General features: G+C 51.7%; 1 protein-coding gene and 1 long non-coding RNA gene across 2 annotated transcripts in view; one reads left to right on the forward strand and one right to left on the reverse strand.

The window, feature by feature from the left end:
* Positions 1-25,865, reverse strand: part of LOC130513774 (uncharacterized) — a 175,082-nt gene that overhangs the window by 59,954 nt on the left and 89,263 nt on the right. Inside the window, exon 3 of the long non-coding RNA XR_008946826.1 lies at positions 18,917-19,084. This is a non-coding gene — a long non-coding RNA (uncharacterized LOC130513774). The remainder of the gene's footprint in view (positions 1-18,916; positions 19,085-25,865) is intronic.
* cdh10a (cadherin 10, type 2a (T2-cadherin)) lies at positions 6,304-24,196 on the forward strand. The gene is made up of 12 exons (XM_057012795.1): positions 6,304-6,597; positions 9,878-10,216; positions 15,331-15,625; positions 16,609-16,728; positions 17,955-18,122; positions 18,214-18,395; positions 18,857-19,110; positions 19,669-19,805; positions 19,882-20,003; positions 20,877-20,985; positions 21,068-21,319; positions 22,954-24,196. The coding sequence occupies exons 2-12, from the start codon at positions 10,010-10,012 to the stop codon at positions 23,442-23,444; spliced, it is 2,337 nt and encodes a 778-aa protein (XP_056868775.1). The 5' UTR covers positions 6,304-6,597; positions 9,878-10,009; the 3' UTR covers positions 23,445-24,196.

Consider the following 25,865-nt stretch of genomic DNA (forward strand, 5'->3'; position numbering starts at 1 on the left):
GGGGTGTTTGCATTGGGATTTTTGGTTTAATGTGTCGGGAAGCTATTGATCCCCCACATCCATCCACTTCCCTGTGTTTATCTGAGACTTTGCCAAGCTTCCTCCAAAGCTGCAGGCAGAAGCCCTTTGTGGAGATCCAGGTGCGGTCCTGAGCTCCACTGGATTTACGGGACAATCCCAGCAGCCTGCTCTGTGCTTTTTACAGCTTCACCGTCAGACACCCCAACACTCCTGAGGCCCAGCTATCACGCGCCTGACCTGCCTCGTTTTTTATTGGCAATCGCGAAGTTAACGACAAATGAACGCTGCGTTGTCCACAATTAAATGTCATTCTATGAGTCAAAGTGGGTGAAACCTTTAGGGGCTCTTGTCCCCATCTTATCTGGGATCCTTCAGCCCTCAGGCCTCCGTGTTCAGTTATATTTTAGCTTATGTTGCTGCGCTCTCACAAATAGCCGACGCTCGTCTCGCCAACAGTGCTGGCGGATTCCAGAAGTCCACTGTGGCTCCTGGGGTTTTCCCACCACACGTTGGAAAACCCCAGGAGCACCCGGATCGATCTCAGGAGAATCTGAAATTGTTTCGTGGCGTTGGAGACGAATGCTAACAGCTAAGCGACCCCGTCTGTTCCACCTACCTCTACTCACATTTAGATTTTACAGTTTTGTATCAACCAAGGGAGGCGTTGCCTCAGGAGAAATCTATATATTGTTTTCACAGTATTATCTCAGCTCAGCACCAACAAACCTCAGATAAAAACCCACGAGGAGCCAGCAGCCTGTGAAATTCTAATGCTAGGTGTGCTCAGCTGGTAACAGCGGGCGTGTTGCACGCTGGGCGTTTGCAGACAGAGTGAGAGGTGTCACCGCCGACTGGGACGGGGGCGTCCTTGGGGGAATTTCCTGTAAATCATCATCCGCCACCTCGCTGCTCACAGATGACGCCATTGCAGATGACGCTGTGGACCCGCCGGTTCCTCCTCCGCTACCGCTCCATTCTCAACAACACGGCTTTACACGCCGCTGCCCCCCCCATTCCCCTCCCCCTCCAGACAGCCTTCTTACACAGATCACACACAAAGAACATAAAGGGTGAGGACAGATGAGACTAGCCTCACGTGGACGCGCATCAGTCGTACGGCCGTGATGAACAACATCAGTATATAGACAGATAGATTGATTCCCACAGATCATTACTAACATTTCGCCCTGCTGTCACCCACCACTGTCATATACTATATGTTGCTATAAATCAAATGTTGCAGCTTTAATTGTCGTACAGGCTGTAAATAAAACAAGAGCTGCTGTCACAAAGTGATCCGAGCGGCCTTTATCCTGAAACCCACCAAGTAAATGTGGTAATGACCATAATTCATAGCTTAATTGCTCGTAACGGAACATAAACGAGGCCGCCTGCCTTAGAGACTGGTTGTTTGGTTTAACAATCGCGGCCAATAAATAGATTAAATAGAACAAAAAACCTCCGGACGTGTGACGCATCAGGCCTGTTGCTCCTCAGTGAAAACAGGAGGCCAAAGTCACTCACTTGACCACCAGGTGGCGCTCTTTCGCTCTGCTGGCTACATAGCCAAGCTGTGGTTAGCCTCAGCTTAGTCGGACCCACAGATTTGTGTGTGACTTGGAAAAACATTTGTGCCCAAACTTCAAGGCAATTGGACTTTATTATGGAAAAGCTCACCTCACAAAGGCTCGGGTTCACACAGGGGTGCTGCCCTGAGGCCAAAAATGACCCCTCCACCTACGTAAGCATGAACACCGCAGCCCGCCACCTGAATGGCGTGGATGGAGGCGGGAATGGAGCCCGTGCAGACTCACACAATGGCGCGGATGCTCTTTGTGCGCCGCTTAAGTGTCGGCCTCAGTTGAGCTCCAAACCTGAAAGTCTGAACCAGGGGGGAAAAAAAGGCTTTTCAGATGAGAAGTGAAACGTTTTTCAAAAACACAAAAGTGCTTCGACCGCCGTGACCTCAGTGGCGGCGTGTCGACAGACTGTCGCTGTACTTTTAAGAGCGGCGACCTATTTCCTCCTCAAGATGAGATGGGCTCCTCCGACGTGCAGGAAGTGCTCGGATGCGGCGTGCCGCCTTGCATTCCGCAACAGCTTTTGTCCTGATTGAAGGAAGTGCTGAAGCATCAGCCGGGATGATGGTACGAGGGCGAGCGGGGTGGTGTTTATATGCTGAGCAGTTTGTAATCAGAGACGCTGCCGCTGACATTTGAGATATAATAACACAACACTGCACCAGGCAGCAACAGAAAAAACCAGTATTATCCCAGAGCTGCTTCCTCCTGGCGCTGTTAGAAGATTAGATCCCTGCAGAGGAGGAGAGTTCCACCTGGAATGATCACTGCCACCATCCTGTTCAGAAAGAATCTGGGAATGAAGGCCAGGGTAGAGTAACCTGTCATGCTAACCTTGTAGCCGGAGGGGGCGGAGCCAAGCGGAATGATGTGACGCCGCAACGGTGCTAGCGTAAATGCACGCGTCCACCCTTTCGCCGTTTATCCGTCTGTTCCTACGACGATGAATAAAGAACACGTTCCGTAAGCCGTGATTAATCACCGGCTACCCTGCCATTACTCTGACTGACAGCAGTAGCTGCTTTATGATTCCATCCTGCTGGATGTTAAACGTGGACCAAACCCGCCCACCCGGTTCTGGTGCCGACACACAGCTGCAGCTCTGCTGGAGGTACGTTCTGCACGTGCGAGTTTGTTTACTGCTCAGGCGTGCCGAGCAGCCTTTCCTGGGAATAACGACGACACTTTTTCGTTGAAGCGCGTTGCAGCGGAGCGCGACCGCTCGTTCAGCGGCGGCCGGGAGGTCACAGTAAACGACCTTTAATCGCACTTCCTGGCTCGGCTGAGGGTCGGAGCCGATGCCAGTTGTGATCTTGGGACGTGAAGAAGAAATAGGAGTTTGTGGATGACATTAAAGGGTGGGATCTGATCTCAGAGAGGGCGATTTTGCTCTTTCTTAAACTCCGCTGGTCTAGTCGCTAGAAGCTGCGGATGCTAGGCTACTGCAGCATCGGGAGCGCAGCCACTTTTCTCTGGGGAACGCAGTGAGGAGAACTCGGAGAAGTAATCGGGAAGGGCTCGGACTGCTGCCGCAACAGGCTGCTGACGCTGATGGGAGCCGACACCGAGAATTGGGCAGGAATCGGGAGACGCTCTTATTTAAAGAAGCCGTTTCCTCCGCCTGGGAAGCTGATTTAATGTAATGGAGCTCTAATAAGGAGAAGAGGAGAAACAATGAGAAGGAGGAAATTGCTTGCATGGAGGCCTGTTAAAAGAAGATTGTAGTTTTTTGGTGGCGGTAGTGTGGGAGTGTGTTTCCATATTTTCTGACACGGCTGGGTACAACGCTCCGCCGTGCTCTCTGATGTTTGCACACAGTTGTTTGCCTTCTGTAACAACAGCGTTATTAACGTCCCCGGGGTGTAGATAGCTTGGAAATTAATACTAATTCTATGCAGAGATGTACAAATTAGCCTGCTTTTTCCTGTGGCTTGTTAGCGAGGAGCACACACACACACACACACGTACAACAAAAACACACGTTAGCATCCCTGGTGTACACACACACACACACACGCGTGGCTAAGTCAACATGACACACCTCTGTTCCCACACAGATGCAGTGCGCAGCCCAACATGCGCCCGCACAAACAAAATGTGAACACCGACTTCTTAATCTCAAGCACAAACACAATCAGATTGAGCGGCGAGGACTTGGCTCCACATCACAGGGAGGCGACCTCGCCACTTCTGATAATTAGCTTGGCCTGTTTGCATTTTTATTTGTGGTGGCGGGGAAGTGGAGCCGATAATCTACGGACGAGGAGGCGAAGACGGCGGCCAGCGACTGCTGCTCTCCTTAAATTATTCATCGGCAGCGCGGCTCTAATGCCGCCCCGTGCATCTCAAAGTGACATCAAGCAACCGTTTATCCGCTCAAGGTACACGATCCTGGCAGCTCCGAGCGCATCTCTGCCCGCTCCTCTTTGCCTCATCCCCACGGACATCAGCGGCTCGGCCATTAGATTAAAGCGGTTTTCTTCCGTCCGTTTACCGGGACCTTCTTGATCAGGGAAGAGGCAAAAAACAAAAGCAAAAAAAAAAACTCTGCAGAAATTCCGATCTCAAGCCCATAAAGGCACTTGTTCACTTCAGAAGGACGCTTTGACTCCTGACCACGTCACCTATTGCCCACCGTTGCCTACCTTCTCTATGACATCACCCCCCCGCCCAGAGGGTACCCATCTCAATAAAGACAGAATAACGGTTACTTCCCATCCTCATTTTCCTGAGTGGGAACGTTCAGCCATCAGAAGCTTCAGTGGGAATCTCAATGCAAAGACGATATATTTATACTGTGATGATTGAGTGGACATCAAACACTCCCCCCCACCAGTCCTGACTGAATTAAAATTCCATGCCGTCTGCGACAGCTCCGACTGTATGGAGACGGATTGATATGCATCCAACATGGAGCGTGTAATGAGGAGAGATGACGGAGCGCCTGGACTTTACGTGCACCTGCCACACAGTGGCGGCCAAGTCAGCCAGAGAGGCTCCGAGATGAAGATAAACGGGGCAAAAAGCAGCCCCCCCCACCACACACACACACACACACACACACACACGTACAACAAAAACACACGTTAGCATCCCTGGTGTACACACACACACACACACGCGTGGCTAAGTCAACATGACACACCTCTGTTCCCACACAGATGCAGTGCGCAGCCCAACATGCGCCCGCACAAACAAAATGTGAACACCGACTTCTTAATCTCAAGCACAAACACAATCACATTGAGCGGCGAGGACTTGGCTCCACATCACAGGGAGGCGACCTCGCCACTTCTGATAATTAGCTTGGCCTGTTTGCATTTTTATTTGTGGTGGCGGGGAAGTGGAGCCGATAATCTACGGACGAGGAGGCGAAGACGGCGGCCAGCGACTGCTGCTCTCCTTAAATTATTCATCGGCAGCGCGGCTCTAATGCCGCCCCGTGCATCTCAAAGTGACATCAAGCAACCGTTTATCCGCTCAAGGTACACGATCCTGGCAGCTCCGAGCGCATCTCTGCCCGCTCCTCTTTGCCTCATCCCCACGGACATCAGCGGCTCGGCCATTAGATTAAAGCGGTTTTCTTCCGTCCGTTTACTGGGACCTTCTTGATCAGGGAAGAGGCAAAAAACAAAAGCAAAAAAAAAAACTCTGCAGAAATTCCGATCTCAACCCCATAAAGGCACTTGTTCACTTCAGAAGGACGCTTTGACTCCCGACCACGTCACCTATTGCCCACCGTTGCCTACCTTCTCTATGACATCACCCCCCCGCCCAGAGGGTACCCATCTCAATAAAGACAGAATAACGGTTACTTCCCATCCTCATTTTCCTGAGTGGGAACGTTCAGCCATCAGAAGCTTCAGTGGGAATCTCAATGCAAAGACGATATATTTATACTGTGATGATTGAGTGGACATCAAACACTCCCCCCCACCAGTCCTGACTGAATTAAAATTCCATGCCGTCTGCGACAGCTCCGACTGTATGGAGACGGATTGATATGCATCCAACATGGAGCGTGTAATGAGGAGAGATGACGGAGCGCCTGGACTTCACGTGCACCTGCCACACAGTGGCGGCCAAGTCAGCCAGAGAGGCTCCGAGATGAAGATAAACGGGGCAAAAAGCAGCCCCCCCCCCACCCACACACACACACACCACACACACACACACACACACACACACGTACACACAGCGGCCCTCGCTGCAGGGCTGATTTACAAGTTATGGGCCTTTTCCCCTTCGTTCCACCCACAGTGGAAACAGAGATTAGACCGTCCGCCCGTCCGTCCGTCGGAGCCGTGTTGTTTTGGGCCACGGACACTCGCACGGAGAATGAAAAGGGGGCTTCCAAGCAACCGCCCCCTTCTTCAGCCTCCCTGCTTTCACCATTCCACAGTCAACTGATGCTCACTGGGACGTAAGGGCATTACCCCCCCATCCCCATCCTATTTTTTCCTCCGCTTTTCTTCTTTTCTTTGCCTGCGTCTCTCTTTATCGCCAACTTGTGAATGGCAGCCAATGGGGGCAGAGTCGCCTCGGCTTCAGCCTCTGTGACATCCACCGCCAGGAGTGATGCACGGCTAGAGGAAGACGGAGGAGGAGGGGACAGCCAGAGAGGGGAGTGGGGGGGGGGGAGCAGGAGACAAGAGAGAGACAGAGAAGAGATGATAGGGGAAACGTGTAGAGGAGAGAAGGGAGAGAAGCCAGGGAGGAGAACTGGTGCGAGGGAGGGCGCAGAGAGAGGAGCATAGAATGAGTGAGGCAGAGCAGGCAGGAGGCTCGCTCTCTCTCTCTCTCTCTCTCTCTCTCTCTCTCTCTCTCTCTCTAACGCACACACACTCTCCCATACACACTCTCCCAGCTGTGCTGTTGTCAGTCCCGGAATGTACGCGCTGCCGCGAAGAGTCGCATCCTCCGCCGCCGAGCGCCGCTGAGGAGCAGGAGCGGAGCCGCTGAATCGCGCATGGATGCTGAGCTCTGAAAATCAAAGGTAAGAGCTTTTCCCACTCTTTTTTCTGAAACGCACACTTCGGATGGAGCCCGCCTGCAGCCGCCCCGGGCTCCCATCCGCCGCCCGCGCGGCGGCAGAAGGCGCACGAGCGCGGCGCCGAATCTGCAAAGTGTCACAAGTCCTCGGGGGTTGATAAGTGCGAAATGAACTGAGGCGAGGGGCCATTTCAAGGCTCCTCCACCCCGTAATTCGAATTAGCCTTGTTTATTTATTCATGCACTAGATGTGCGGGAGTGAACGCGGCTGCGTGCAGCCGAGCCAGGCTGCTCCTCGCCTCTGCCGCAACTTAAGCATCGCCGAAGCCTGCTTTGACTTTCTTCGAACGGCCGTGCGGAAATTCACAAGTTGCCGCTTGAGGACATTTACGGATTTCTGTTGTGGACGGGGAAGTGAGCCGGCGCACCTCTGCGAGTACAGAATTCCCTGTGCCAGCCCACGTACGCACATGCGCCGCATACATGCACGCCTTTAGGTGCGCGTGCACCTGTTGTGCGGACGCAGAAACGCTGGGCGGTGAGGCGAGAGGCAGGAAAGCTGCGGCTCGCGGATTGGACGGGGGCACCGTGGCGTTCACAGCGCCCAGGACGCCCGGAGGCGTCGGTGACGGCGTGGCCGACGGCGTCACCTGTACGCGTGCACATCCTCCACGGCACAAACTTAATCCACCCACTCACCTCTTCCCTCCACCCCGCCCGACTCACTTTCCAGTCGCCCGTGTGCTCTGTTCCGGGTGTGTTGGCGTGCACGGGGTCGTCCACATGTAACGCTACCGTTCAGAGCAAATTAGCCACAAACGCGCTCCTTGAATTATGGTGAGACGTGGGTGACCTTTCAGCGGTAAAGAGGGAGGAAGAAAGCACGCGTGCACGCGCGCACGCACGCACACACAGCTAGCCAGCGATAAGGGAATGAGATTAAATATGTGCAGTTGGAAAGATGGTGAAGTGGATGTTAAGAGCAGAAGCAGACAGAACAAATAATGTCGCTGTGGCTGGATCCCACCTGTGTGTGTGTGTGTGTGTGTGTGTGTGTGGGGGGGGGTTACAACTGTGGTCTCAGCCATTTTTAAATAACGATGTAGATTTTTACAGTCGGAAGAAACCCCAAAAAAACCATTTAGAGCTTCTCAATAATAATAAAAAATGTGCGCCGTGTCCCGAAATTGCTTCGAGGACTTCAGAACACAGTGGGTAAGGCTCGCTGGGGTCTGCTGGAGCCTCAGCCCGTGTGCACAGGCTGAAGGTCTTGGGCTCCACCAAGTGGAGACTCTGCACCAGGCTGCGTCAGGCGCCTCCGCCTGCCCTCCACGCCGGATTTACGCTCGCTGCGCCCAGCAATCACTCAAGCTATCCGTCTTCCTGTCAATCACGCGGAAGTCGTCCCTTCTGCCGTGTCAGACGCCGGGTGGGTGGGGAAAAGGGCTTTAAATCTCCACTTTGGGTGTGCGTCCAAGCCCTCCACCCCCCCCCAGTAATCATGACAAGAGCTCTGTGACCTCGCGACCTCCAGGCTGCCCTCCGTCCATCTTTGTCACGTCTTTGACACCAGTAAAGGTGTCCCAGTCTGGATTTACAGCACGCGGGGGTCAGGCGCCACAACAGAGCGCCATAAAAGCACCAACGCTTCCGTTTTCCAGGCCTCCATTTGTTTTCCGTTTTCCTGAATGTTTGGTGCTTCTGACGTGCTGAAAAGCTAAAAACGAAGAAGGCTGGCCGCTACCGTCGAAGCCGCACAAAGGCCGCCGACCTTGGAGCATCAGCGCTGCACTGGGCACGCCGACCTCATCAGACCGGCTGCGGCTCAGTGCACCTGGAATTATCATCCCACAAGTCAGACTTTAACATTTTCTGATCAGCATCCGATCAAAGACATTCATCAAGGCCCGTTTCTTCCAAATGACAGAAATGGAGCACCGAGGAGCCGCTGCCAGGCTGCCTCACCACAAACATCAAAATTAGCTATTTTGTTGCTTCCTTTCCCCCTTTTCTTAAACGGCAGAGCCATATCAGCTGCCTGGAGTCTAATATAATGATAAACAGCCATTAAAGAAATAAACCCGCCTATTTCCGAGGCGGAATTTGAAGTCGAGCTTATTCAGCTGGAGTCTATAGGCTCTGGCACACGCTCAGCAGGCTCTCTCATCCTTTAATGGGCTGTTTGGGAGAATTCTGAAAAGACACGCTGGCCTAATGCTTAATAAGCACGCCACATCAAAGATTAATATCCAGAATGCTATTAAAACTCAAGGACAAGCTGGAATGATAATTAGAAAATGCAATCACAAGCATCAGACTAGATTAATTGCGAGGCGGCGTTTGCTGATTTCAGGAACGAGCGTGTCACTGGTGCCGGGCTCGGGGCACGCCGGAGAAAATAACGCGGAAGACGGGAAAAAACAGGCCTAAACTGCAATTTAGCACCGTATTTCATCGGCCTAAATCTAAATCAGAGCTCTTCCTGTACTCGATGTACTCGATCTGGCTTTTATTCTTTTATTTTAATATTATTTTCGGTGGACGTTTGCCTCAGCTCTGCCGGGTTGCTCTGGACCACGCCAGCATCTGTTCGTTGTGACTGTTTCTGTTTCTGTCCCCCCCCCCCCCCACAACCCCATCGGCAGGAAATCTTGTTAGCTTAGTTATTTGATTTCCTTTCCCGAGGATCACGTCCGTTTGTTTAACGCGCTTCAGTTTCATCACAAAGGTAATTCGTTTGTGGAAAATGGGTTTGATGACATCACCGTGGAGCTGTGAACAAAAGCAACAACGCGGCCCGGGGGGCGGCGTGCGTGCGTGTCCCCGGGGTGCACGCTCCGCACCTGGACACCTACTAAGCGGGCTTCAGGAAGGTGGGATTTATTTGGGTCTAGTGTTGGAAAACAAAACAAAATTCATAATTTGGAAAGGTTGGTGAGTCAGCAGGATCCAGGAGGAGGGTGTGTGTGTGTGTGTGTGTGTGTGGGTGTGTGTGTGTGTGGGTGTGTGTGTGTTTGTCTCTGTGACATGTAACTAGCGTAGCGACGTTGGCTTCTTTAATGACTAATATGCGGAGAGCCGGAACGTGGCAGCACTCCCTTTTTCCAGGCTGTGGCTGCTGCCGGGTTGAACTTCCGAACGTCAACTCACATCAGCGCTGAGAGATGCTGGATTTTTAGATACGTTTCATTCTCAGCAGCACTTCCTGACGCTGCTGCCCTAAAATGTGTCATGTTGGTCCCACCGCCGTCTCAGTTTTTGACCGGCTTTTCCTCTTTTTCCAGGCTTCCCAAGGAACTCGAAGTAAGGAATACAATGCATGCTCGGGTGACACTGCCCTCTAGTGTTCATCCCATCAGAAGCCCACTGCCATAAGTCCAAAATCATCCAAGACCTCTCCCACCTGATTGGATACCATGATAGCCAATCAGATTCTGCTCCTGTTGACGCTCTCCATGCTGGGGCCCAGCAACGCCATGCCTTTCACGCCTGGGAATATAGGGAAACTGTTTGGGATGGAGGGCGATGGAAGGATTCTTCAGAGGTCCAAACGCGGATGGATGTGGAATCAATTCTTTCTCCTTGAGGAATACACAGGAAACGACCACCAGTATGTCGGCAAGGTATGGGGTCCACACACACACACACACACCACACACACACACACACATGACAGAGAAGCGTTTGCCATCACTGACGAACAGCAGGGCAGACGGAAGGAGAGCGTCCACGCTTCCTCCTGTCTTTTCCATTACGCTGCTGGTTCGGAGAAGAATGTGGGATTTTATCAGAGTCAAAGTTTCATTGATTTACTCTTGGCCAGGCGCCATCAGTGCTAAAATAGTCTCATTGTTCATCAAAAAACCAAAATGGAGGCCGACGAGGTCATTTTCATCGGACAAGCTGCGAATATTCAGACACGAACCGAGCGGGCGGGTGGCATTTAAGCATTTTTCTGTTTTCTTTCTAGTTTTTAGTTGTTTATTTACACCAGGTGTGTTCTCACCATGTCGACTCTGCTGCCCCCTGCTGGACAGATTAAACGGTTTTCGGCGAGTCCGGTCGAGGGTTAGTTGAGGGTCCAGGGCGACAGGCTGCCGCAGATGAGAGGAATAAAAGCGAACATATGAGACTGTTTTGGCATTTTAAGAGATAAAGATAGCAAATATCACTCCGCCGCCGCAGAATCTGTGCGCGTGATTCGGCGCGTGCGTTTGCGTGAATGTATTTTTAGTAGCTCTGACAGACCAAATAAGATGAACGATGGATGAGGTCACGGCCGACATCCAGAACTACAAAACAGGCAGACAGCTTAAACCAGCCTCGGGCGGCGGAACAATGGCTGGAGTTGTTTTTGAGAGACACTTTCCTCTTCAGAATGAGGACGACTCCCCCCCCACCATGCACCCAACCCGGATCTGAGGGCGTCTCGACAGCTCACCCGCGCTAACACTTTAAAGACAGGTGTGATGAGAAACGCTCGCGTTATCAAGCGGAAGGAGGGAAATGAGGTGGCTGTCGACAGCCAATTTTCTCAAAGGAAGCCGGCTTTCATCGCACACCTCATCCTCGGGAGTAAACAAGTGTCTTGTCGGAGGCTGAGGAGGGGAATATGACAACTTCTGCTGCAACCATCATGGTGATGCCGCGACGCCGAAGACGCAGCAAAAATAAATGGGATGCGCAGAGTGGGAGGAGAGGGGAGAAAACATATCAATCAGGAGGGCAGATCAGATTCACCTCCTTGTGCTGTGAAGGCTCAGCAAGGAAAAACAGGGAGTGGAGAAGAAACTGATGCGTTGGTGACTCGGAAGATTTCACGGGGATCATTGATGGTGTTTGGCATCCGGCTTCTGCCAGCTTTACATTCGCCCGTCCCCCTCGTTCCGCCTCCATCCGATAGAATCTTTCTCATTTGAAAGTGTCGCCAAACCCAGAGAGTTTGGGGAGTGTTGCAGCCGCCCCCACCCAGCCAAAAGAGCCCCCAGCATCCACCACCTGGGTGATGGCGCCGATGCACTCCGCTAGAAATGTGACGGCGTGGGGCTGGTTGCGATATTTGCCGGGTTTATTATTTATCCATCCATTCAATCTCTCGGACAGGACAGCTGGAAAACAGTCACGTCCAAAGCAAAATAATGATACCAGGAATAAAGGGGGGGGGGGGGGACAAAAGACTAATGGGCGCAGAAAAGAGAGGAATCAATAAAATGGTTAGAAAGAAAAAGGTGCAAAACAAGGCTGCAGATTGGAAGAGCAGATTGTTGGGTGGGGGGGGGGGGGGGGGGGGCAAAGAGGGAGAACCATCACTAAATGGAAAAAGCACTTTCATGGCCAGCACAAAGCCATCAAAGCCTTGATGGTTTTCCTCATAAAGATCATTTAATGGCCTTGGCGGCGCACTGTGGGAGACCTTGTTTATTTCACATCCAATCAAGCCCCTCCAATCAGCCCCCACACACTCGCTCACTGTCACTTGAGCTTGATTCCTTGATTACGGCAATCAGATTTGATGTAAAGGATAGTCGCCCGGCTCCCGCTCCGAGTCGAAGCCCCGTAATAAACGCGCCGCTCGCCGGACCGCTCAAAAAAGGGGCGCAGCGCTCCCCGCTGGCGGCTGCTGAGCGACACCTAGCGCAAAGAACGGGGAAAAAAAGACGATAAGAAAAACAGCAACGAGAGAAAAGACGGGGCACCGGCGGACCAGGCGCGGCGTTCCGTGAATGCAAACGTGCCGCCGCTTTCAAGCCTCGAATCTCATTCTAACTGATTTCCACGAGGCCGTTAATGAGCGCGCGCGGCGGCGGCGTGCGGCTCCGCTGCCCTACTTCTTAAGCGGGGCTGTGAAGCGCCAACACTCGCAATGCTGAGCAATACAATGGCAAACTTTGAACCGAGGAGCATCGCGCCGCCGTGTTTGAAGTCAACCAAATCCCATTAACTGCCTGCCACACTGCATTGTCTTGTAAAGAGTGCGGGCTGCGCAGAATTAGAATATTCCAACTTCTCCCGCTTTGTTGTATTAATGTGCTGCCAATATGTATCCTTGAGACGCTGCACAATTCAGCCACGTGCGGAATTCTGCAGCCATTCTCGCTACAGAGCGGGCCAGCTCCCATAACTGAGCACCTTTGCGTAGACTTCTACATTAGATGACTGCTCCTGTCGTCCTTTTTCCTGTCTTGAGAGACGGAGGAAGCGAGAGAGCAGGAGTAATTATTCTGTATCCGTCCTACTCTCTGCTTTGCTATCTCCTCTTTGCAGCAGTGGGCAATGCTTACCGGAGACCTGACAAGAATTGCCAATGGTTTTGCTCATTTGCCGACAATTCCTCAGTGTTTGTGCGAGGCGATTTAACTCATCAAGGCGCTCTTCTGTGCTTGTGTTGCAAGGCCTTGAAAAGGCTGTATTAGTGCTGCAAGGCCTTGAAAGGGAGAGCCAGTAAATCTCTGCAAACGCAGCTAGCTCGTGCTGACATTTGATTTTGTCGCAACGGCGCGCCGCACTCGTCGGGGATGCGAATGCCGTGTTTGCAGTAACTGCGCACAAGGGTGGATTTTGGGACGGTATAATAGAGGCCGGCTCCTGGCATCCGGAGGTAAATCTCCTCTATTGCTGATGCATCTCAAGGAGATTAAACCCTGCTGTCGTGCACAGAGCCGTCTCACTCGGGGAACACGGCTGAAACATATATTTGGTTGTGAAATATGTTCGAGCCGGAGCTCTTACACAGCGCGCAGAAGCAGGCCATCGCTCCGCGGCAGCTTATTGGCTGAGATCCAGGTTATGCTATAGATCACTCCCTGGGACGCTAGCGTTAGCTACGTGGCTAACTGAGCTCGAGATGCACTGTTGTGCAGAAGAGGCGCCGCGCTCCGTGTCATCCCCTGGCGCTCCAGAGCAACTGCGCTGGCATCAGTTTTACTCTGCTTCACCAACAAGTCGAGTCGTCTTTCCATCCGCTATTCCGTAAATCACGGAGAGAAAACTAGAGCGTGTTCCCTCTATAAAATACAAGACGGGACCGTTCCACACAATGACTCTGATGATTGATGGGCCGGCTGCATGCCCAGATATTTCAGACTGATAAAGATCGGCTGTGCCTGACAGAATTAAACCTGCTCTCGAGGGAGGAAAATATAAGGCCACAGTGGGTTGGACAATTTAAAGGGGTTGAAAAACGTAATATTTCATTTCCTCCCAGCTTCAAATCTCAAGCTTTTCAGTGATCCTTCAGCAACCTCTGCGTTTGATTGTTAGACATTTATCCACCTCAGTGATGAAGCACCTCACGCAGATGCAGTGTCTCAGCGCGAAGAGGTGATTGGCGTTTCCTTTTAGTGGCTGTGAACGTGCACAGTAAAAGCATGAAATCAATTTGAATACAAAAATCCATAAACACTCTCATGCTTGCCAAAAATTAGCATGTAATCAATAGCCGCCGCCGCCGCCGCCGCCAGCAGCGGGATTCGTGAAAATGAGGCGTTTTGGACAAGTGGGGACAGAATTTATATTCATTTAGAACGACAAAGCACAAAAATCTATGTGAAAACGGAAGTTCTCCTTTAAAGACTTTGGATAATGGACAGTATTTTCATATGGAATTCACTGCGTGTTATTCATGTGATCTTGACAGCAACTTGTCTCCGCACGCCTCCCTCTTTTCCTTTATTCTTCCTGGGAACAGCTAACTGGCAATAAAGTTTGGATTTCCACTCAAATCTGTTGTGTTGACATCAGTCTCCCAACTGTCGAGAAATAATTAGCTCTCTCCCAGCGTGCCGACATTAATATTAATAAGCTGCTGATGTACATTCGGTGTCCTTAACGTCGTGTTGTTTAAAATGCAAACTGGAGAGATGGTGCTTGAGATGTATCTGCCGGCACACCCGGCGCGCTAATGAGAACCAAAAATCAAGGGTCTGTCACAGGAAGGCGCCATTACTCCTCCGTGATGCATCGGGCCTCTCCAAGGTGATGGATAGGTCAGAGGTGACTAATTTTAGGAATTGTTGCTGTAGGTCAGGCTGGCGCTCATTTTTCAAAGGGGCAATTTCAAAGAAAATTCTCAGACTAATTTGATCCGAACTAATGGAATATGTCGCGCTTGACGTGGTGGCCGCCGGGGTAATGTTCTGTTCTTAGATTCCTCTCCGGGTTTACGAGATCTCCGAAGATACGGCGGGGGAGGTGGGGCAACAGGCATTCATTAAACCCGTATGAAATCCTTAAACATGATTTCTGCTGATGCTAACATGCTAGCATTGCTGCTCGCAAAGTGGTTGCAAGAGCGTGGGGGAGAAAAATGAGTGATCTCTATTTGTAGTGAAAACCCTGGTCCATGGCCAGCACTTCCTTAAATCCAATATCAGAAAAAGGATCCGTATTTCTAAAGAGCTGCTGGTGTCACTGCTCATCAAGGACCCCTATTGTGAACAGGTACCGATCCAAAGGGAGACGACGGTGTGATATCGATGAGGAGCCCTAATGAGATGACAGATGGGGCGCCGTCGAGGCTCAGAGTCATCATTTCCATAACCCTCCGTGAACGCTTGAGTCCACATGAGCAATCTGCCGCGTTTCAGACGCCAGATTCTTTCAAGAATAACCCAGTAATGTTCTCAGGGAACTCCAGAGCTCCCAGTCCAACTGCCCATTAAGATGGCGTCCGCATCCCTTCACCTTCCACACAGATTGTGAAATATAGATGATTGATGATGATTATTTTTTATTCCAGCTGCATTCCAACATGGACAAAGGCAATGGCAACGTCAGGTACGTTCTGACCGGAGACGGGGCGGGCACCTTGTTCCTCATCGACGAGAAGTCCGGCGACATCCATGCCACCAAGAGGCTGGACAGGGAGGAGAAGGCCATGTACACCCTCAACGCAAAGGTGTTGGACCGAAACACCAACGCGGAGCTGGAGCCCGACACGGAATTCAACATCAAAATCCACGACATCAACGACAACGCGCCCAAGTTCTCAAAGGAAATTTACTTCGCCAGCGTCCCCGAGATGTCTGACGTCGGTGAGCCAGTAAAATCAGGGCGTCCGGGGCGTTCCTGAAGAGGGAACCCGCGCCGCCTTCCTCCTCTCTGCACCGTGTCATTTCTTTTCTGGGGTTCATTAAGCATTCAGAACAAAGGAAAGCATTTGGTATTTAAACAGCAGAGACGGAGCGGAGATCGGAACAGTTCTGCCAATTAAAGACTCGCTTCATCGAGCGCGGCCTGTAAAGATGACGCAAACAACTTGAAATCAACCCCTAATTACGCAAGAACTAATGAATAAGTAGGCGCCCTCGAGGGTGAATCGTTGTTTACTGGTGACAGACAACAGGATCGCCAGGATCTCCCGGCTGATCCCAGACTGATGAAAGGGTGGAGCCGGGTTAAACGGTACTCATCTCAGAACTAATAACCTGCTTTATATTTTTAGACAGAACGTGCGGGTTAATAAAGGCAGCCAGCCGTGAAATATCAGCAGCTCCCTTTTCCACCGACAGTGCAGCGACTAAGTGGGACAGATGTTCCAGGGCTCATTAGCATGCGCGGAGACGGTCCGACACAAACTGGGCCCGGCAGAGGTCCTCTGAATGCCAAGGACAGTGTTTGCAGCGCGGCGCTGCTGGAACACTCGGGTGGATTATCCACGACTTAATGTCGGAGCGACGCCGCGGAGAGATGTGAGAGGAAGTGAGCTTTGGCCTTAAATGTGTGCGCTAATATTGTTATTCCCTGGGGGGGGGGGGGGGCAGGGGACGCGGGATAGCTCACGCGCTTTAGGAATGGTGGCGTTGCTGGGAAAAGGTTAAAATCCTAACAGGCTGGTAAGGTGACACGACGGTCACATTATGTAAAGGATGCTAATTAGCTCAGATTTGTTAGCCTAAAGGCCAAATTGGCCGATTTCTCTTATTTCATTGATTCCGTAGCAGCTTGTCGTCTTGAGTGGTGCGGAATTTTGACGCTGCGCTGCTGTTTAACGCGACTTTCCGTGTTCTCTGGGCAGGCACGACTGTTGTCACCATCACTGCGAGCGACGCCGACGATCAGACGTACGGGAACAGCGCCAAGCTGGTCTACAGCATTCTGCAGGGACAGCCCTACTTCTCCGTGGACTCTGAAAACGGTGAGCCCAATTTGACAGGAACGACGCATCTTTTCCCTCCGGAACGACGTCGCTACAAAAGGAAGTTTTGAAGCGTACAGGAATAGGGCAGCAGAAACGCTGCATTCAAGGGCAACACAAACCCAGTAAGAATCTAGTTCAGGGCGTGTGTCGCGGGACAACAAATGAAACTCCCAGATACTCCCAGCTAACCAGTGCACGAGCAGTCTTCACCCGCGGGTGAACGCCAGTTGGGCTTGACGTGGAAAGGCCATAATCCCAGCGGACAGCCGGATGTCCAGTTAGCTCGCCCCCTGTTCACAAGGCCCGTCGGCCTATCAAAATGTCTGTAATCCAGTATTCCTGTCAGATGAACGGACACGTTGCAAGGATAATAATTACATGGTTCAGCGGGCTTGTGCAGGCGCCGCCGCAGCCCTCCGCTCCGGACCAATCACTCCGAACTCTGCGAGCTGTCAGAGGAAAAAAGAGGCCCTAATGCAGGAGATAGAGCACCAAGTGCCGACTTTAAAGGAAAGAACTGAAATTAAAGGCGGGAAAGGAACAAAAATGAGCTTCAAAAGTGTCAGGGGGAGGACCTGAGGGCCTTTCAGCTAAGATTTCAGGCAGCTGAAGCCAGCTCTTCCAGCGCGCTCCCACCTTTGCACGTGTGTTTTCCTGCTGTTTACGTGTGCAAACTGGCATTTTGCGTGTTTTTCCTTCCAAAACATGTGTTCGCATTTCACGTGCTTCTTGCCGTTTTGCCTTTTTTCTCAATTTAAAAAATAACTTTCCACAAATCACGAGGAGCCGGTGTGCGTCAGAGCTGGGGGGGGACCTGAAATGAAAGAAACCTTAGCCGTTGTCCACGTTAGCATTTGTACCGCCGTTTCAGAGCCCCAGACTCCGCCCATTTAGGCGGCAGCCATCTTATTTGCTGTTTTTCATAGAGAACAAAAACAAGGACAGCAGGATTTAACAACCAGGGGAGATGAATGCGCCCCCACAGCAGGGAGGGCCCTTAAGGTTGCAGTTTCATTTAGACATCAGATATCATTTTCCTTGAAGTACTACAAAAGGAGATAAATCCAAATGAGGGGCAGCGTGGTCCCTCTGAATTCCATATAAAACAGAGCTATGTATGTTTCGGATTCACAGAGGAAACAAAAATGTCCCCACAAGCCAAAAACAACCAAGATGATTTGCTTTTTACAGCTGTTGTAAGTGGATCGGTCCTGGTCTTTCAGGTACCATTAAGACGGCGCTGCCCGGCATGGACCGGGAGGTCAAGGAACACTACCAGGTGGTGATCCAGGCCAAAGACATGGCAGGACAGATGGGGGGGCTTTCCGGGACCACCACGGTCAGCATCACCCTCTCCGATGTGAACGACAGCCCGCCACGGTTTGCAAACCGTAAGAGGTTTTGTTGTTTCCTCCATTTTATCGCAACAATCAGAAGCCGTCTCTTTCGCGTCGGGAAAAAGTCATTTCCGGTTTTTTTCAGATTCCTTTCGCGTAACCACGCCCGAGTCCACCGAGGTGGGCGGGGCCATCGGGCGAATCAAGGCCGACGACCCCGACGTGGGACGCAACGCTGAGATGGAATACAGCATCGTGGGCGGGCACGACATATTCAACATCGTCACCGACCAGAAGACGCAGGAAGGAGTCATCGTCATCAAAAAGGTGCAGTTTGTGGACGCACCAACACACTCGTCCCATTATTCTGTCCCACCATTGTGTTGAAATTCAGTGTAAAACTGGAATAAAATGTGATTCATTCAATCAAGGTTTGGCTCTTGTCACTCCATGTTTGAGTTCAAAGCGTGACTTATCTCTATTTACTTGAGCAGAACGACGGACTGGGAGCGCTTCGGTCCTCTGATAAGCTTTAATGGTTTAGCAGAGACATATGCCAGAATCATTCTTGAACCACAGTTTATTATCAGATAGTCCGAGTCCACAAAAATGAAAATATGAAGCAACCTTTGGCTCTGAAGCTTCTTTTAGTCCCCCTAAGGATTCGATACTTTTCACATGGATTTGTAACGTGGAATTGCCTAAATTGGAGGCTCCATCGGAAAATTAGAGGTTGTTTTGTGTGAAGATGCCACCTGAGAGGAGACTCGATGCGTTTCTGTCTGCAGGTGCTGGATTATGAAACCAAAAAGGACTACGAGTTCCGCGTGGAGGTGAGAAACACCTACCTCGACGCCAGGTTCATCCACGGTCTGCAGTTCAAAGATTACGCCACCGTCAGGGTGACGGTGGAGGACGTGGACGAGCCGCCCGTCTTCACCAGGAACCCCTACGTCATCGAGGTGCACGAGGACACGGCCGCCGGCAGCTTCGTCGGCGTGGTGTCGGCCAGGGACCTGGACGCCGACAGGAAAGCAGTCAAGTAAGCTGGGAAGCTGCGGCCAGTTACCGGGCAACTCACCACCAACTCATCAACCAAATCTAGTCAATTGGAATAAATCAGTGACCTCGTCAGCGGCCTAATGAGGAAGCAGAGCAGCTGTGAATAATTACACCAGGATAAATCGATAACACAAGCAACACACGGCGGGAAGTAAAAGACTCCGCCGTCTGAGCTGGAGTGTAGAAATTTGCCCGTGTGGCAGCTGCGATCCATCAGTGCCGCCATGTGCCGGCGTGGAAAAAGGGAGGAAGAAAGAGACGTGATTCATAGTTTCCCCCCCAGGTCCGTTCCCAGCGGAGGCTGGAGACAGTCGTCTGAAGTGAGCAGACACGGTTTGTTTTCAGAATTAGGCGAGCCCTCTGCCGCTCCGCAAAGTCAAAGAGGCAAATTCGCCACCCGCCGCCGCCCCCATATGGCCGCTGCCCGACGCTGTCAGGCCACTCCTGGCTCACGGGCGCGCGCTGCATATTCAAACGCCTGTTTCCAGTTTATGTGGACATATGAAAGGTGATAAATGAAATAACGTCTTCCTTTCAGATACTCAATCGACCGGCACACGGATCTGGAGAGGCTGTTCAACATCGACTCCACCAACGGCACCATCACCACGCTGAAGGCCCTGGACAGGGAGATGTCCAAGTGGCACAACATCTCCGTGGTGGCCACCGAAATAAGTAATGGCTCCTTTACCAACGCCGCGCGCTTTTCTCGGCTCCGCCTCACGCTGCCTTTTTACCCCGCCCACTTCAGATAACCCGGGCCAGACCACTCGAGTGCCCGTGTTCATCAAAGTGTTGGACGTCAACGACAACGCGCCAGAGTTCGCCACGTCCTACGACACCTTCGTCTGCGAGAATGTCAAAGCTGGGCAGGTACGTTGGAGACCGGGACGTCATCAGAACCCACAACCGGTCCTTGACCTTATATATCTGCTAGCAAGGCCATCAACACGACTGAGTGCATTCAGGATTCGCCTTGAGCCACCTTCTGTTTCTATAGTAACGCTCCGGCTGTTAGCCACTGGTGACATCAGAGATTCTCAAGCCCGTGTTAATTGACGGAGCGTCGCCGCGATGGTATAAACAGCCCATTTGCTATGCTCAGTACCATGACACCCCCGATGCTAATCAGAGGGTTCTGCCCGTCGAATGCATCGCCACGTTATCGGGTATTGATGATTCGTCAGGCCCTTCTCCGTCTCATCCATATGCAAGAGGCGCCGTTCGGTGTCAGCGACAGGAACACGTGCGCTGGCTTCACGCCGCTGCAGCGTACACGGGAAAACATCGCAAAATTAAGATGGGCGGAGCCTCCTGGCCAGTCTTTTAGGATTCCCAGACGGGGAGAATTCGCAGTCGCGAGCGCCGTTGACCTTGAGCAACGACGCACATTTCTTCTGAGGAAACGGCGGTCTGCGATCACCTGGGGTGACGACGCATTAAACGCGCACGTAGAGGGAACATTCGGGTATTAGCAAGAGCGATTTGGCATTAATCAGTTAGGAGCGTGAAGGAAGGCGAGGACGACGTGAGGTAGAGCGGCTGACATTTAATAACCTTCAGTCAAAGTCAGACTCCGTCTTCAGGGGATTCGGGAGACAGGAAATGATATTTATGTGCATAATCACCAGAATATACTGTGTGGGGACAGACGGGAACCTGGCTGGGATGGAGACGGGGATGCTCCCGCCTCCTCCCGAGCACATGCAGCTGGAATAGTGAGGGTTGCTCTTCTTCCCCGTGCAGCTGATTCAGACAATAAGCGCCGTGGACACGGACGAACCTCAGGTGGGACACAAGTTCGTCTTTACCATCAGTCCCACCAACCCCAACTTCACGGTCGTTGACAGGGAAGGTAAGACCCGCACGCCCGTCCGTCGGGAGTCTCCGACTTGTCATCCACTTCCCGCCCCATTTCCGGCTTTTTCCCTCCTCAGACAACACGGCCAACATCCTGACGCGGAGGGGCGGGTTCAGCCGCCGGGAGATGAGCATGTACTTCCTGCCCGTGGTGATCTCGGACAACGACTACCCCATTCAGAGCAGCACCAGCACGCTTGTGGTGCGCGTCTGCGCCTGCGACAGCCGCGGGAACATGCAGTCGTGCAGCCCCGAGGTTCTTCCCTTCTCTGAAGGCCTCACGACGGGAGCGCTGGTGGCCATTCTGCTCTGTGTCATCATCCTCCTCAGTAAGTAGTCAGACACCATATCGCCTCTAACGGAGCTCGGCTGTAGCTAGCGTGATCCCTGTCCGCGGCTACTTGCTAGCAACAACGTCAGCTGCTTTTTTTTCCACGCCGACCCAGGAGGCGACCTCAGAACCCCTCCAACGAAAGCACGAGTGCTGGTATTCAGCAGAAGCCGTTGTTGTGGAACACTGCTGTGATCCTTACTTGAAATGGACCGGACCACTTGTCCTTTTCCAGTGGAAGTGTTTTTGATGTCACGGCCACAAAAACAGGGTGAGCCGAACGCTCTTAGCCCGACTCTCGAGCGAACACGGCGGGCGGACGCATGTGGATGATCCGTGTCCACGCGGGCGGACGCTGGTTTTAGGTGAAACACATAAACAAACAGATGCACTTTACGGCGCTGCTGCGTGTGCGTAGACCGGGTCGCTCCACGTCCTAAAGCACCACTTCAGCCCTTCTAATGCACTGAGTAAAAGCCCAGAGGTCAGAGCCGAGGCCGCGTCCATCTTTGGAGCCGTTTAAAGGCAGATACGCGGCGCTCGTGATCAAGGACATACATACGAGTAATGGTTTTAACTTTCATTGAACCTCTGTGTTCCTGGTGCAGACGGGTGTTTGGACTCACTGGGGAATCAGTGTAATGCAATTTTAAAGCAGGGTAGATCAATAGAAATGTCCTCCAGGACGCCCCCCCCCCGGCCCATGTGGCGAGCGTGAACCCGGTTCCTCGGCCCGTCACAGGCTGGTTAGCTACTCGGGTTTGCCATTTGATCCACGCCCTGAATTAGCTCGGAGCAGCTTTTAATTCCATCTGCTCGTCTCAACTCTAACGATCCCCGTTTCTTCCCAATTCCGCGTCAGCCAGGCCGCGGATTTCAAGAGTACTGAAGGTTAAACTCCGCTCCCTCCTCTTGAGCAAAATATCATGACATCTGCTCATTATCTGACGCTTTTCGCACTTCAGCCCCCCTGACAGACTGTCTCATTCACCTCCGTTTGACTCCGACAGGCGGGCGCTGAGCCGGAACAGCTCGGCCTATCTGCTCTTCTTCATCACAGCTCCGCCGAGCCGTCGACGCGGCGGCGGCGGCGGCGGTCAGTCACAAACGTCCGTCAGGATTCGCTCCGAGCCCTCGCTCACACCCCCGCGGTCGAGTCACATTGAAGGCTTTGTAATTAACACCCAGGCGGGAGCCAGGTAGGCGACGCGGGTTCCTGCTGCTGCGACAGGGAGAGAACAGAAGCGGGAGCTTGGTTCGCCCTAAATGGAAGACCGCTTCCCGTTTTGCTGGGGGAATCGCGGGAGTTGCTGGAATTGCCGCAGTGCTGGAAACCCGCTCCGTCTGCGATCTCTGATCATCTGTAGCTGCTAAAAGGAAGGGAAGGGAAGGGAAGCAGGAGGGAGAAGATGGCTCTCCAGCTACTGAGCGCTCCACCAAGTGAATGTGCCATTTTTGAGTGAATCTTTAATAAAAGGAGGTGAACGCCCGGGGCGGTTTGAGGGGGTTCGTTCACGGGTTGCAAATGTGCTTCCCCTCACGCTTTTGCTTCCCAGCACTCTTTAATGCCTGACACATGTAAGGAGTCACTCAGCTCTCTCTCCCTCTGCTCTCCCCCCTGTTTTCGTACAGTGATCGTGGTTCTGTTTGCTGCCCTGAGGAGGCAGAGGAAGAAGGAGCCTCTGATCATCTCCAAAGAGGATGTCAGAGACAACGTTGTCAGCTACAACGATGAAGGGGGCGGAGAGGAGGACACTCAGGCCTTTGATATCGGCACGCTGCGCAATCCAGAGGTGATGGATGCTAACAAGCTGCGCAGGGACATCATTCCTGAAATGCTCTTTCCGTTTCGGAGGACGTCACCTATAAAGGATAACACGGATGTCAGGGACTTCATAAACGGGAGGCTGCAGGAGAATGATTCCGACCCCACGGCGCCGCCCTACGACTCCCTGGCCACGTATGCTTACGAGGGCAACGGGTCGCTGGCAGAGTCCCTCAGCTCGCTGGAGTCTGCCGCCACTGAGGGGGACCACGATTACGATTACCTCAGCCACTGGGGACCGCAGTTCAAAAAGCTGGCAGAGATGTACATAGGAAAGAGTCCTGAGAGAGAGACCTAGACTGAGCCCTGATGCTCTCTGCTGTTCCTTTTTTTCTGTCTGTTTCTCTAGCTAGCTAGCCAGGCAGTTGTTTGTCTAGTTAGTTAGCTAGCCAGCTAGTCGATTGTCTGTTTGCCTATCTATCAAGCTATCTCTTTTCCGTCTAGTTTGCTAGCTTGCTAGTTGACTAGTGGCCTATTTAATTCTCTAACGTGCGCGCCACAAACATTCGAGCTAAAGTTTCCTTCCGTGGATGCCGAGCGGCGGCGTAATCCTCGACAGCGTGGGGGCGGAGCATAATTCTTAAAGTTTTGATGTTTTTTGGTCATAATCAGTAAAGATGCCTTTGAATCTTAGGGTTTTGTTTTTTTTTGTGAACAAACATGTGAACAATGTGTTTTGTAAGTGACTTGAGCGATAGTAGTATTGTACACGGCACTGGATCGGGGCGGGGCGGGGCAGGAATGGAGCCGAGTGGTTTTTCCAGCCACCTCCATTAAATACTGTAACTGTACAAACCGTTTTTAAATAATGGACATCATATATACTATTTGCTATATTTGTTTGACGAGCAATGTTCATGTGAGTGGTTGGTGCAGTTAATTTGTCAAACTGTGAACTCATTTCATCATATAGGTGTAATATGTTATGGAAAGTGTATGTTGTAGGAAAACTGTCATACACTGAGTTCATGCTGTTTGAATGCTGAGTCATATTGTTTTATATTTATATTTTTATACTTATTTTCTTAATAAAATGACACACCAATGTGAGCCGGTCCGTGGTTTGATTTCGGTAAGTTAGCAGTCGCTTGTGTTGTTTTAGCAACATAAGCGCTAAAGTGGGGCAAATAATCTCTTAATGCACCTTTTGTTTTCCCAGTAATGCAATAAACACAACATGCCGGGCCACTCCTCTAGAACCCACTCGGTATTTAATGGATTAAAAGCATTTTTTGATTTGTTTTCTTTAAGGGTTTTAACTTTTCATTTCTGTTTTCTCTTGCTAATAGCGGTCTTATTTTTCTCTGCGCTTTCATTACCACCCTCCCAAAAAGAAATTTACAGCGTAAATTAGTTTAACAGGGCAAGATACGTAACACTTCTACCCAATGCATCGTATGTGTCTACGTGAAAAGTCCCCGATTTCAAGCGAAGCAACATGCTAACCGCTAATATGGCGAGATGTCAGTGCCGGGAGTGGTGATCCAGCCATCCTTCATGGTGACAGGCAGGAGCCGCTGCTCCGTGTTCCCCACACGGTGGATGTAAAAATGAGGGTGCACAGCGGCGCCGTCGGTTCCAACATTACTCAGTGTGACCCAGCCGGTTCCTGTCACCTGGCACCGCTTGTACGTGTCAGAGTTACCGGATTACCATAGGAGAGGTGGGCAGTGATGACTCCCTGTCAGCGGATGGCATTAATATTGCTATTATTGTTCTCGTGCTACAGAAGACAGCGGACGGCGTCCAGCTCAAGGCCCCTTGGTACAAATGCTGGTTTATGTCTTTACGTTCTTTACCGCCGTCTGCTGTGACATCATGGACGTCATGTGACCTGCAGGATTAGAGCCCGACCCCTCATTCGATATCGTGGGGAATAAAGCATGACGCAGGCTCGAGTCCCCGATGCTAAAAGCAACTTTACATCAACTTTACATCATCGCTTTCGCTTCGATTTTCGCTTCGTTGACGCCGGCGTCGCCGTGGAAACAAATCAAATCCAAGCGAGTGGGCGCGGACTTGAGGTATCGATCAGATCTCGCTCCGTGCCGGACAGAGAGGGCCACCCGGGGTCAGACGACGGTGATCTTTAGAGGTCAGCGGAATATCCGGGACCATCACAACCTTTATTTATTAAATGTTCTGGTTGACTCCAGTAAGGATCCCTCGGCGATTCCACCCAAAAGGTGCGAACGCCGCCCCCTCGTCACCTCAGCGCGGCTGAAATGTAACCGCTGTTTTTATTTTGAGCTCTTATCGACGACTAAACTGTCCATTTGGGGGCTCGTAAAGCCTCCCGAACCCCGCTGGAGAGCAGAATTGATTTATCCATTAACTGACCTTTAGAGAGCGAAAAAGCCCACATGGCAACACACATTTTACAGTAAAGTGCGCAATAAACGTTCATTAATGGCTTCACGCAACGCCAGCGCCGTTCCACGGAGCTGGAAACCCAACGCTATATTTACCGCCGGAGCCCAACCGGAGGTTATTTACGGACATAATAAAACGTTAAATCCTTCCAAGTCCCCAGTCTTGTTTCCTCCAGTTTTATCTCCACCCACTGATCCACCCGTCCAGCCGCGTTGCCTGCTCAGAAATGTGATATGAAACTAATGACAGTTCTAAAGGTGCACCGGCGGTCTCGTTTGTGAGCCAGGCCCAGCGGGGCCAGGTGGGGCCCGTGAGCAGAGCAGAGGAGCCACAGGCTTAGATGGTT

Source organism: Takifugu flavidus, chromosome 17 (genome assembly GCF_003711565.1).
Source record: "Takifugu flavidus isolate HTHZ2018 chromosome 17, ASM371156v2, whole genome shotgun sequence".
Taxonomy (NCBI): Eukaryota; Metazoa; Chordata; class Actinopteri; order Tetraodontiformes; family Tetraodontidae; genus Takifugu; species Takifugu flavidus.

Bases quoted from the DNA above. Each gene is read 5' to 3' on its own strand.
- cdh10a (XM_057012795.1), top strand. From the start codon at position 10,010: ATGATAGCCAATCAGATTCTGCTCCTGTTGACGCTCTCCATGCTGGGG. The intron at 10,217-15,330 runs GTATGGGGTCCA...TTTTTATTCCAG, and splicing joins ACCACCAGTATGTCGGCAAG to CTGCATTCCAACATGGACAA. The intron at 19,806-19,881 runs GTAATGGCTCCT...CGCCCACTTCAG, and splicing joins CGTGGTGGCCACCGAAATAA to ATAACCCGGGCCAGACCACT.